This window comes from Diadema setosum, chromosome 2 (assembly GCF_964275005.1).
Source record: "Diadema setosum chromosome 2, eeDiaSeto1, whole genome shotgun sequence".
In the NCBI taxonomy this organism is placed as follows: Eukaryota; Metazoa; Echinodermata; class Echinoidea; order Diadematoida; family Diadematidae; genus Diadema; species Diadema setosum.
Genome location: NC_092686.1, coordinates 45,729,053 through 45,742,136, shown reverse-complemented (window position 1 = coordinate 45,742,136; position 13,084 = coordinate 45,729,053). Strand labels below are relative to the sequence as shown.

Genomic DNA, 13,084 nt, shown 5'->3' with positions numbered 1-13,084 from the left:
TAGAAGACTTGAGACAGCCCTCAATGATGATATATCGATGCATGAAGACTTTCATATGTGTGATTGCAAACATAAGTGTGTAAGAGAGCTATTTCCGTCCCTACTTGGCACAAAGTGGACCCTCTGCCTACATTTCAGCATCCCCCTTGCTACAGCTTCCTGCTCAAAACTCTCAAACCCTTGGCCAACCAATGTGATGACAGACACAGACCTCACATATCAGACAATTTGCACCTTCCTGCTTTTTTTTTTCTGTAACAAGAGGAAGGAAAAAAAAAACGCAAAATCTGCACTGCTTCTTAGATTTCCCAGTTTCAAGTTAAAGACAAAGCTCTGGTTAGGTCCTAAATTGATTTTCTTCAATAATGTAATGGAACACAGGGGATAATTTTCCTGGTATCGCATAGCAATTTGCTATGCATTTTGGTATGACTGCTATACAAAATGTAATTTGCATAGCAGTTTCATTACATAGACTTGTATACCATTTTCTTGAAAATGTATGTCATCGACAAAAATTGCTATTCAATTTCGAGAAGGAAAATTATTCCTCGGAACAGATTGGTGAAGCAATGTACTATGCTGCTCCAAATAGATATGGATAAGTTATAATCCATTTTTGTGCACCATGGAGGAAACTGGGGAAACAAGGTCAAGTTTATATTTAGATTCACTTTTGCAGCACAAAATAATTTTTGTACAAGCTGTATGTATGTGTTTCTGTTTGAATAGAGTCAAAGAATGATTCCTTGAGAAACAGTCTCAATGTGAAGTGAATCAGTCTTTCCTGACACTGAGAAATAAACATGCTTTATGTAGTATGTGACACAGAGAGAGAGAGAGAGAGAGAGAGAGTGTGTGTGTGTGTGTGTGCGTGATTGTCTCAGTACATGCCTCTGTCTTTGCAAAATATGAGTCAGGTGTAGCCATTAAACTTTGAATCACTTTTGTTTTACTTTCATGAGACCAAGTCTGATTCATTGTATTTTAGGACTAATCATGCATTAAGCTCAAAGTACTCATAAACACCTTCTTGCCTATCAGCAAATATTGGTCTAAATATTTTGAGTGGTGAGTAGAATGTTTTTGTATTTTTCTTTTTCTTTGGGTTCTGTTTGCTAACAATTCTTGTATTCAATCTTTGGCTCACCATGAAAACAGGTACAATGTATTGAGTTATTGGTAGACAGGCACTTCAAGCTATGGTGAAAGCAGCATTGCCACATTCTATTCTTTTCCTTTTCAGTATAGAGCTGGCAGTAATATCACAAAAGTTTCCAATTCTGTAGGGAGCACTGTTGTTGATCTATGTACAACTTTGACTACATGTATTGAGGGTCCATGATAAAACTAGACCCTATTGCATTACCACTTCCACCAAGCTCTGTTCACCTACAATTAGCCTTTCGTGTCCAGACATGCCCTTGGGGGAAATGAATCACACCCAAATATCATTACTGATCACATTGTGATTTGGGTAATTATTTCAAGTAGCTGGCTATGCTTATTCTTACACCTGGACAAGTATAAACATGTCAACTTTATGCTCTGACAAAAAAAAACTGGAATTATTTCATTTTAGCTGCAGTTCATTCTGTACAGCAAATTACCTGTGCCAATACAAATTCTATCCAGAAGCAAATTTCCAATGTCAATTAAAAGTGACTTCACAGGCTGGAACTTAGGCATTCCCAAGCTTTTTATCAATTACAGATGTTGGACCATTTTCCTGCTGTACATGAGTCAGTGACCTACTCTTAATTTGCCCATCACTGAAGCAATCAGACATGTAGCGATTCATCACAATTTGTCACTCCCCAAAACATGTTTTGAAAATGTGAGATAGAATCGTGGGAGAGGAGTCATACATTCCAGAATTTGGGACAAAATAAAGGTGAGTCAAGCGTTTTAAAAGAGGAAATAAGGACAATGAGTCAGGAAGTTATGTGGCCTCTCACCCTGTAAACCAACCCTGGATAGGAATAATCTAGGCATACATTGAATGGCATCAGCTTAACCCACTGAAGACTAGGTCCCAAGTATACTCAGGCAGGTGTCTATGGGAAATATGTGTTGTAGCAAAATCAGCCCATCCTCAATGGGTTAAACAGGTTGCATTCATAATCTGTCAGTATACCTGTACCGGTAGGTCTTTTTACTTGAATACACGTTTTTAACATACAGCTGTATTTTCAAAGAAATGGAAAAATATAGACAGCACATGTACACAGAATGAAATGCAGCTGACGAAAAGATTTAAAAGAATCTTAATCATTGTGAAAACTAAGCTTTCAAGTGTAATTTTCTATACTTCTCTGAAACAAAAACACTAAAAGCTGCATGTAAGACAAGGGGAAATATGGCTTAAATTTTGTAAGAGAATAAAGATTAGGAAACCTCAACTCCACAAAGAACCTTCATAAACACACTCCTGATGCCAAAAACTTTAATGAACCACTGACATAAACATCCTTATCATTCCGCAACAGAGACTGCTATAATATCAAGTAGTTTAATGTGCTGGCATAGAAAGTACCACATGATTTAACATTTTCATCTGTGACCACAAGAAAGTCATCACTTCATTTAAGGGGTTACTAATTTATGGACATCACGATGTACTGAAGATTTTTTTTTTTTCCCCTAACAGATGCTATTAATGTCTACATTCTAAACAGCTATGACTAGCAAACAACTGGGCCCGAAGATATGTTACTCCTTATAATCCTTCAAAGGGCACTAATGGCTACATTTAATTTAAAACAACATGAACACATACTCGGTGGAATAAAGGAGTTTTGGCATCTTTTCCAACTATATCACCCCCCCCCCCCCCTCAAAAAAAAAAAAAAAATCACAATGAAGAGATCACGTGCAGACTTCATGTCTGCAAAACCAGCTGTTACATGTACCTTTGCATTCTTGCAAAAATCTATTGACGAAGATAGATGTGAATTACACTTTGTGTGTGTGTGTGTGTGTGTGTGCGTGTGATTGAACGAGAGGCCATCTTCAGGATTAGCATCACAATCATATCAACAAAATCTTCTCCATCAGTGTGTGGACTGATCCAGAATTAAGGGTTTGTTTCAGCATGCAAGCAAGAGAGTGGTGATGGATGGGGATAGATCAACATTAAAAAAAAAAATGATAAAGTGGATGTTGACAATAGTATATATACAAAGCCAAAGTTCCCTGATACATACAGTGTACTGCATGGTGATACTTTGGCAACTATTTTCGAAAGTTACTTGGCATACTATTAAACAAGTAGCACTGCACTATTTCTCATATTCTGAAAGACTGCTTAGCACATCAACAAGTTGCCAAGCACTGATTCAATTCTTTTTCACCGATTCTTTTCTCATGTCATACTCTGATAATCACTATCACAATTCAATACTGAAATCACAATAGGTCAAGGCATCCCATATCATCAACACAGAAATCATACACTTTGGGGGTATTTAAAAATGCCGTAACAAACGTAAGTTATATAGAAAATTCTCTCACCCATTTTCAACATCTATATAAAATGATCTAACATTTTCTTTGGGGTTATGATGGTATAAAAAAACAGGGGAAAGTGTATCACCAATATGCACCTTACAGTGGGTGTGACTTCTACATTTGCATACTCCTGCACTGTCTGAGTGCTATAGACACGCCCACTGGGGCCCCCGTGAGTGCAAACAAAGATAAGGATCTCAAAGTGACTTAGGAAAGGATATGTTTCTATGACAACACTTATCCACTCAGACATGTTTCTACATGGACAGGACACTGCTTCTCTGCTTTTTTAGTCTCTTCTCTCTTTATATTTCTCTCACTCTCTTCTACTCTATTTTCACATACTGCTAACAGCAAAGGATAAATGATTTCACTGCCAAATATTCTACTTCCTTTTATACTCAAAGCTGCAAAGAGAGCAATATGGCAATTAGTTAATTGGTGCTGTGTGGCACTACAAATTCTTAAAGCAAAGAAAAAAAAAAAAGCCAGGAGCAAATTGAAGGAAAGGATCAGAAGCTTTTATAAACATCAGCATACAATTTAGAAAATACCATGATGATAACAACCAATGAACACAGCATGCAACGGGCATCTCAACATACAGTGTACATTTGTAGCTGTCAGGTCAAGTGATTGTTGTGCCACATGCATGGTATTTATTTTCTGTTTGAATGAGGTCAAGCTTGTATCGAGCTGTCTTCAACAATTTCTTTCTCACTCGACTCATGGTTAAACAGAGCACTGCTTTCTTCAGTGTACACACACTTGCAGTGAGGACTGAGCAAAGCCATTATCCTCATGCACACTTAAGAAACGCTTCTTGTTTCTACTCTCTTGTGTATGATGGTTGTGCCTAATTTCAAAGGGGCAGTGAGAACAATGTCAAAACCACTTGGCAATGGCACCTTAAAGGTGCTTGTGAACTGCTCATGTACATGTAGTGTTTTGCTTTCTTGGGGGTAAGGATTTCTAGATTTGATACTGCATACAATGGAACACAAGATTACAGACTGATTTGGTTTCTTTTACAAACCAGCCTCTATTCAGATCGTAAGTAATGGGTGTATTTATGAGCCCTTGAGATGCGATGATGAAACTTTTCATCATCAAATGTGCGTATAATGTGTGGATAATGACTGAAATACTTGTCTCATTAAACACACTTCCTTCATCTGATTACAACAACACTAAGACAGAATGTCAGAGCCACATTTCGATTACTAATGCTGGGGATGTAATCAATTGCCATATCTCTTCCAAGTCATAAACATGGCTTGATTTCCATCAAACAGCACTGCTGCACTCTAGAATGATAGTATCTATGCTTTAATGAAAACCTTCCCATCTTCCTTTTTATAGATTTTCCACTCACATGACACAAAAATATAAACCATCACTGTGTGCATTATTGCCACATTTTTTTTTTTTTTTTCTTGGGGAAGTGGATCTTTGCTTTTTCCTCTGTTGCTGTTATTTTTTATTTTTTTGGTCTGGAAAACTCTTTATCTGGAAAATTCCCAGAGCATAGTTGTTTTTTCAAGATTTTAATTCAAAATCATCTTCACTGGAAAGAGTCATTTCTACCTCCCATTTTCTATTTTGTGTTGCTGCTTTAGAATTCCCTCACGTTTATTTATTTTTTTTTTTTGTCTTTTAAAAGAGATATTGAATCATCAAATCATTTGTTAGTTTTGTCATTTTTATTTTAATGTGGCACAAATTCATTACAGATGACTACAATACTCATATTTTGTGACCACCATCATTGCCTGAACACTCAAGATGTTGAGATATACTACATACTTCTGTGTGTGAGATTCAATAAGCTCAGACAAAATATGCTAATCCCTGTGTGGCCCAACAAATACAATTCAGTCATGTTTAATGGTTGTGATGTAGAACACATCTTTGAAACTTTGAAAATCACAGAGAATAATCATCTTCATCTCTAATACAAATTCCTCAATCACATTCACACTCAAAATCCCTTCATACCATTACAGCCATATTAAGACATACAATATCACTTACTTCCCGAGATTGCCCAGAAATTGTTTAGTGTCCAAAAATCTTCTTCAAATTGATACAGTTGTGTGTTGATGTGTTAGACTATAAGAAATACTTGTTAATTTCATCTGAAACTCTACAGTGCTTTTAAATAAAAAAAAAAAAAAATGTATGGCACTTTTCCTGAAATAGATTTCATATAATATTGGCTAACTGCAGATTAAGACTGAGAGTTATCATCTGATCATGAATTCAATCCAAACTGAAATCAAACACCTCATTTTCATTCTCTCTGAATATATCATCTGGGCCCTGTTTCATAAAGCTGAAGTTACGCATGACTCTATGAACGACTGGAATATGAAGTGCCATTACGTCTGCCCAATTTTTTCCCTTAACGTTTTGATAAAGTATGACTGTATATTAGTACTTCATTTACACTGGGACAAAAATACACTTTCAACTAAAAACGTGTGTTAACATGTACGAATAATCATTATCATCTGCAAATTTCAAGTTAAGCTATTGAAATGAAAAATGATTACGAAACCCACTTGAATTGCCACACTTAATTCGTTCATAAAGTCGTGCGTAACTTACGTACAGTTTTATGAAAAAAGGTCCTGATTTGTTGATCTGAATGTTGACAACTTCCTTATTAAATATTATTTTGTTACTCTGATCTCAAATCGCACAATGATCTCAATTCTGAAGAGCTCACTTGCTCAAGTCGAGTAACCTTCTTTATTTTCGGAGTAGAGAAGACCATTTATGCTCTTACCTAAGTTCAGAGATGCGAGAGTGTTGGTGCATTTCCATTCCTTTTCATGGGCAGCTACCTTGATGTCATCCATTACCAGGGGTACCCATCCACCAAACACAAACATCCTGTGGAGGCATAAAAAGTGAATATGACTTATATGGCACAAATTTAGATATACCAAACTTTTTTTTTTTCTAGCATTCATTACATTCACTGCAATTTTAGATTTTCTTCATTCATTTGGTGGAGCATCATTAAAATATCAGAGTAGACCAACACATGTGAATCTGGTTTGAAGTTTAGAAAGGACTTATCTCGTATCATCAAGAAACTTTGGTGAAATGGAAGGTGAGGGTCATTGAACCAAAGAATCCTCGTATGTAGCTTTGCAAGTTGTCAGTACCAATTTGAGAAATATTTGTGAAGTTTCCATACTGGAGACCCCCCAAAACATCACTGCTTTCACTCAAATGGTCAATCTAATATCATTATCATGCAAATATATGACTTTTGGTCCACTCCTAAATATCAGTACCTCACATACATGTGAAAAGAGACAAGTCAAGTGGTCAGTGATTTTTTTTCCCACTCAATAGCTACAGTATTTTATAATGGTTGGCACCATACCACCCTGTCCTACAGCCAAGCCATGTATATGATTATGAAATGTTTAAAGTTGTTCCACGTAAGTCTTCGTGTCTTGCAATTCAAGGGATGAATGAGAAACAACAGATATCTTTTTATTTGACATTATTGCAAAGCAAGATGCAAACTTAGATCTGTGGCTCCCATTGTGGCCACATCACAACATGTGTGCTTGTGAGTTAAAACTATCTTGTTTGGGATTAAAATTTGACACTGACAAAACTCTGTGCAGGCTTTGCAGTAAAAAAAAAAACATTTTATAACTTTGAAATGATGGTACATCATCTAGGTTTTGTTTACTAACCGGTTTCCAATGACAGTGGCTGAATGCAAACTCCTTGGCAGTGGGTTCTGTCCAGTCAACTCGGGTTTAACCCATGTCAGTGTGTCTGAAAAGAAAAATAAGCAAAATAGGGATACTTTCTGTAGACAATATACAGTAGACTCCCGTTATAAGGAAGTTGTCGCAACCAGCAGTTTTCTTTCGTTATATCAAAATTTCTTTATAACTGAACAAATAAACAATAAAAATACAAACAGTGTAACCGGTTTTTCGTTACAACCATGTTCGTTATAACTGGAGTGCACTGTACAGCAAACATCAAGCCTGGCATGATTCTTCGCTGAATGTACAAATATGATGTGTTTTCATTCTCAACACCTTAAAGAGAGTAGTATTATTCATAATCTTATAGAAGAAGAATATTTCTGATCTATTCAATTTACAAGAATCATAAACATTACCAAAAAAAAGAGGAAAAATCTATAAGTGTTCATCAGTTTTGAGAAAGTAAGTTTTCTATGCATCCTATGAGTATTCATGATATTGCAAGTTTGAGATAACATTAAGTACCTTTCAGCCTTGTAGGAAGCACAGGGCATTCAACACAGCCAGCACTTAGTGTAGCTGTATACAATAACTTGACAACATCACTATATCATTTAAGCTGAAAAACTACTGAGACCTTTGCAAAAAAAAAAAAATAATAATAATAATAATCTCTGCTGTTGCTACTACTAGTACTAAGGACTACTTAAATCAAACACCTGTTTGTGCACTGGCACAATCTTATAATTATGTATTCAGAAATTGCTTTCAAGATATTCACTCACAGTTCCTCCCAATTCATATCACAACAGGATTTATTCTCTCTTTTAACATGGCTACGTTAATAGAAACTCAACTCAACAATGATCTTTCTATCTTAGAAACTAATCAATTCCTCATAAACTGTATAAAGGCAGCTCACCCATGTTGAGTTGCCAAAGGTCTCCAAGCCGGCAGCCACTCATGCCGCCATAGACCAGCAGCCGTGAGAAAGAGCCATCCTTGGGGACGTAAGACACACAGGTGTGTGACTCCCTGGGTGGAGGGGCCGGGCCAGTGGTCAGTGGGATGTCCCAGATCATGTTTGAGTAGCCTGACCTCAGCTCCAATGAGTATAGATCATTGAGGTACCTGTTTCAACACAAAGTGATCATCACTGAATAATATACAGTTGTAGAGTTGGTATGTTTTCCATACAAGCAACCATATAATGATCATGGCACCATTCACTCATACAATTTGAGTCTTCTTTAGAATTTAAAGGTCCATTTACCTTTGGGAACAGTGATTTAAAGAATTTTCAAGATATGACATTTACTGCATATATGCAGGTCTGTTGTGCCACAGAACATCCTATCATATAAAATTTTCGCAATAAAGCCTAAAATATAAGAAGATATCTGTATTTTTCTCAATAAACCGTAACTGTAGATAGTTTAGTCTGGACATATCTTTATCATAACTATTGTTCACGCTCTGTATATTTAACAATACTTAATATCAATTTTACGGATTCAAATTTTTACAGTGGTTGTTTCTATCCCTAACTCACATTTTAAAACTACTTTAAAGCACTAATGCTGGGTTTTTGTTTCATCTGCAAATGGTAAATTATGCCTTTAAAATGGTCAGTGTAACATTGTTTCCTTTTATCAGTGGAAGTGCACATATCTCACAGGGCTTTTCTTCAGATAAATTCCTCTACAAAGGTGGCAACTTGAAACTGTATTTGCATTTTCTTTTACTTCCACAGAATTTAAAATAATCAATGGTGACTTTTCTCTGAGGACTGTTCAATTAACATGGTTGGTACTTCATAAAATTCTGAAACTTATCAAGAATGTGGTAACTGCCAACCGCTACATGCCAAATGTTCAACATACTGAAATTCATATACATGAAACACAATGATAACAATGCCACCAATTGCCTTATATGAGCTTTAAAAAAAAAGAAAAGAAAAAATATCAGTGGATCATAGGTAGAAAATAGTGTACTTGGGCATATATATATATTTTTTCTTTCTTTCTTTTCGTTTTTCCCTTCCCAATTATTTTCATTTCATGTCAGTTGACATTGGTTTGTTTTGATTTGTTTTATATTGCTGTCTTGTGTATTTTCTGAGGGTCCCATACTGTACAAACTTTGCTTCTTAGTGGGACCCTCCATTTCCATCCCCACCCTTAGTAAACTTGTATTACATGCCTTATGTATATATTAAAAAGATATAATTGTGTGTTGTTGTTTTTTCATCTGTTACTCATTTTCATATGTACTTTGTTAAATCACATTCTGCAATTATTACGAATATCCTCTGTATATACATTGTATATGTATATAATTTCTTTGGTTATTTGATGGAAGTGAAAAATAAATTTGAATCTTTGAATATATGAAAGGCAAGAGCTCCTGGGTATGGCATATACACTATTACACCTTGGCAAGTAGATATCCTGTAAGAAAAGTAACAATCAAGTCATCGGAACTTCTTTGGTCTAGTTTAGACAATACAAGAGTTTTGTATAGCACATGACTTTTCTATGCTCATTTTTGCAGGAATAATGTTACTCTATGAAATGAAATTTCAGAAACCATTTAAGCAATTCAGAATCAATGTGCTGCTCCAGGATCACTAACACTAACATGAAATACTGGGCTACTGTATATACTGTATACATCTAGACAACAATAATGATGCAAGCAAAGGTATAACTCTTTGTCTACCAGCACAGAAATGCACCATAGGACTACACAATTATGGCTCAATACACTAGGACTGACCGTGGTATATTGTTCTTTGGATCATCACTGTCATTGGCCAGGCCACCAAACAGATATGCCTTGCTGCCCAGCATTGTGAAGGTGTGGCCAAGGCGGGGACAAGGGGGTGGGGCATTCTTTGCTGTCTTAGGTTTCAGCCGCTTCCACTCCCATCTGCTAGCCTGCAGCTCATACAGCTCATTGGAGTATTTACCATACTCCACCATCCCACCAAATATGAAAAGCCTTGTACCATCACTGACAAAGCCATATGCAGCACAGCCGGGTGGGATATCTCCCCTTACAGCGGGGACAAACCATTGGTTAGTGGCTGAAAATAAACATACGTATAATACTTTGATATCAAAGGTTTCAGATTTCACTACAATGACTTGAAAATCTTTTCACACAAACCAACACATGCCCACACAGGTAAAGCGATAAGTATATAAATTTCAGGATAAGTTGGATATCACAAAACTCTGAGTGCACGCAATCTCTGATACACTAGATTTTACAGAAAACAATGCAAGTTATCAATCCAGTAAGAAGGTTAGTAGGGTTCTTGAAGTGTTGATGAAATATGCTAAAATAGCACAATTGCTAGTTCCGTTTTATAGCAGCTTAAAATCTTACTTTTACAAGTGCATAACTCTCTTGTACATTATTACTTTATTCCCTAATCATGAAAAAGCTAACAAGAAATACCATGCTACACAGGGTTGTGATACACTTACTTGAAAAGGACTGGTAAATTAGTCTCAGTTAACCACAAACTTCATCATTATAATGTGATACAAAATGTAATTCATTTGACATCTGAAACAAAGTTACCATAACTTCCTTAACGCAACCACCATCAATGTGCCATAACACACCTCTTGACACAGATCTGTACTCTCAAGCTCACTAGAGCAAAGCTACTTCTTAACTCTTTTGAGTTTCACTCATAGTAATTGTTCAATCAATTTCTCAGCTGGCCAAAATTTTATACTAAATTATGAATTAGGTGCATTTTGTCTTTGGCAACTTATTGTACACCTGCTGTAGTTTCACTGAATCTGACATGATCAAGATGTCATTCCACATCAACCTTCCTATCTTTTTTTTTTTCCTTTCTCCTTTTATGTGGAATGGAGTCTGTTGTTACTTTTAATGTTCAACATGGTCTAGACAATTTTTATATACAATGTAATTCATACACTGCAATGAGTGAACCAAGCAAGAATGGCAAGATGCAATGCCAATAAATGGGGAAAAAGTACAGTGATATTACAGTGCATCCAACAAAATTATGCTGATCCACCACAATGTGACCTGTACTTTATCGAAAGAAGAAGAAAAATATGATGAAATGAAAAGTAAATTAACACAAAAGGTCATAAAAAATAAAATAAATTTAGATTTCTAAACATGGTTCAGAGATCAGTTTTGCATTTTGCACTTAAACTTTACATGTAAAACTTTATCCCAAGAAAGTAACTTATGAACAGCAAGCATTGGCATAAATATCAAGGGTACAAACGAGAAACTCTGTATCAGCATGTTGCGAGCTGGATGAGTAAATTCATCTCATATTCTTGATGTGATTCCGTACAAAAAAAAAAGTTCAATCTTGACTCAATCAATTTATGGTGGAAAATAGAGTCTAAAATGCGGATTATTATTAGTAAAAACTCCCTTTTTTGAGAGTTATTTGTATTTTGAAGAAGAAAGTATATCATACATATCATTGATGTGCGTAATCTATCTCAAAATTTCGATTTACTGCAAGGAAACCTGCTCTCGACACCAATGATTGAAAATCAGGAAAATTCGGTCGCGCCAGCGCAATGTCAGCCAATTTCAATGGTAAACAATGTAGGCCGCCATTTTGAATTTTTTGTCAACGATGATAATATGACAGATTACAAGTAAATCTGACGTCAAAATTTAACCACACTGCATGGTTACATAGGTGTCAAATAATTCTGCGGAACTGTTCAAGTTCAAAGAATGATCAACCTTCATGAAACGAGAAAAACAGTACGCTTCTGAATGACAACAATGGAGCGCCATCTTGAATTGGTCCGAACTCGACCAAAATTTCGAGCTCACCTGTATTGTAAACGTGCAGTTCATCGACGATCCCCTCATTCCCACCACCGAAGACTACCATAAGGTCTTTGATGGCGACGGCTCGATGTCCATGGCGTGGTCGGGGGCTTGGACCAGTAGTATTTGTCACACGCTTCCATTTTAGTATGGGAGCCGCCATTTTGTCTCTTACCCACAATGCCTCAGCCGAGCAGCTGAAAAACAGTTACCTTACCCGGATGATCAAGTATAGCTTTTCTTTTTTGAGGATTTATATTCATTTAAAATCATATGAATATTTTAAAATATTGGTGTAATATCTTAGTAACCAATAACACATTAAAATATTGTTATATATGTGGATTATAAATGAGAAAAAATAAATATATTACTATAAAAATGACATTTCTATAACTGGCGCTTCACCAGCGAAATGTGAGGAATTATTTCCCACGGTAACATTTGGTGATCATAACCAAAAAAAGTAAGTCGCCATGTATCGTATGTAAACTTCTTTGTTGATTTTGTCATCCATACCTATTTAGAGTAAAATTTTATCCTAAACAACATCCACAGAAGCCACAATACAAGTGAGTTATCTTCTTTTAGCGGATGTATATTGTCAAATCACACAGATGCTACTGAATATTCACAAAATGTAAACCAGTTTCTGCTCTATGATTGGTCAGTTAAGGGAGGCGCGGTGTAGAAAAAAAAAAGAGTACCTCGGCGGAGGCGGCGTACTCAGCTCGGCCCACTCGCTCGATCCCTCTGTGTTGCACGCGCACTACACCTGCTCCATCTCCAGGTTAGGGTTTTGAGCTCGCCCCTTCACTTGTTGTGCGACTATTGCGCCTGCTCAGTGGGGAAAAAAGCAACAACCAGACTTCATCTCAAGTTACGAGCCAACGACGCGAAGTCGCTGGGAGGAAAGTGAATTGAGACCTCGAAGGTGGTGGTGGGCGTGACCCCTTTTTGTCTGTGTGTACATC

The 13,084-nt window shown here is 36.4% G+C and overlaps 1 protein-coding gene across 1 annotated transcript in view; it reads right to left on the bottom strand.

Annotated features, from left to right (window-relative positions):
* LOC140245654 (host cell factor 2-like) overlaps positions 1-12,273 on the bottom strand; it is a 44,962-nt gene extending 32,689 nt beyond the window's left edge. Inside the window, exons 1-5 of the mRNA XM_072325205.1 lie at positions 12,114-12,273; positions 10,038-10,347; positions 8,179-8,387; positions 7,233-7,317; positions 6,302-6,408 (exon numbers count right to left, since the gene is read on the bottom strand). Of these exons, the coding sequence (XP_072181306.1) occupies positions 6,302-6,408; positions 7,233-7,317; positions 8,179-8,387; positions 10,038-10,347; positions 12,114-12,273 (871 nt within the window). The remainder of the gene's footprint in view (positions 1-6,301; positions 6,409-7,232; positions 7,318-8,178; positions 8,388-10,037; positions 10,348-12,113) is intronic.
* Positions 12,274-13,084: the final 811 nt, after the last annotated feature.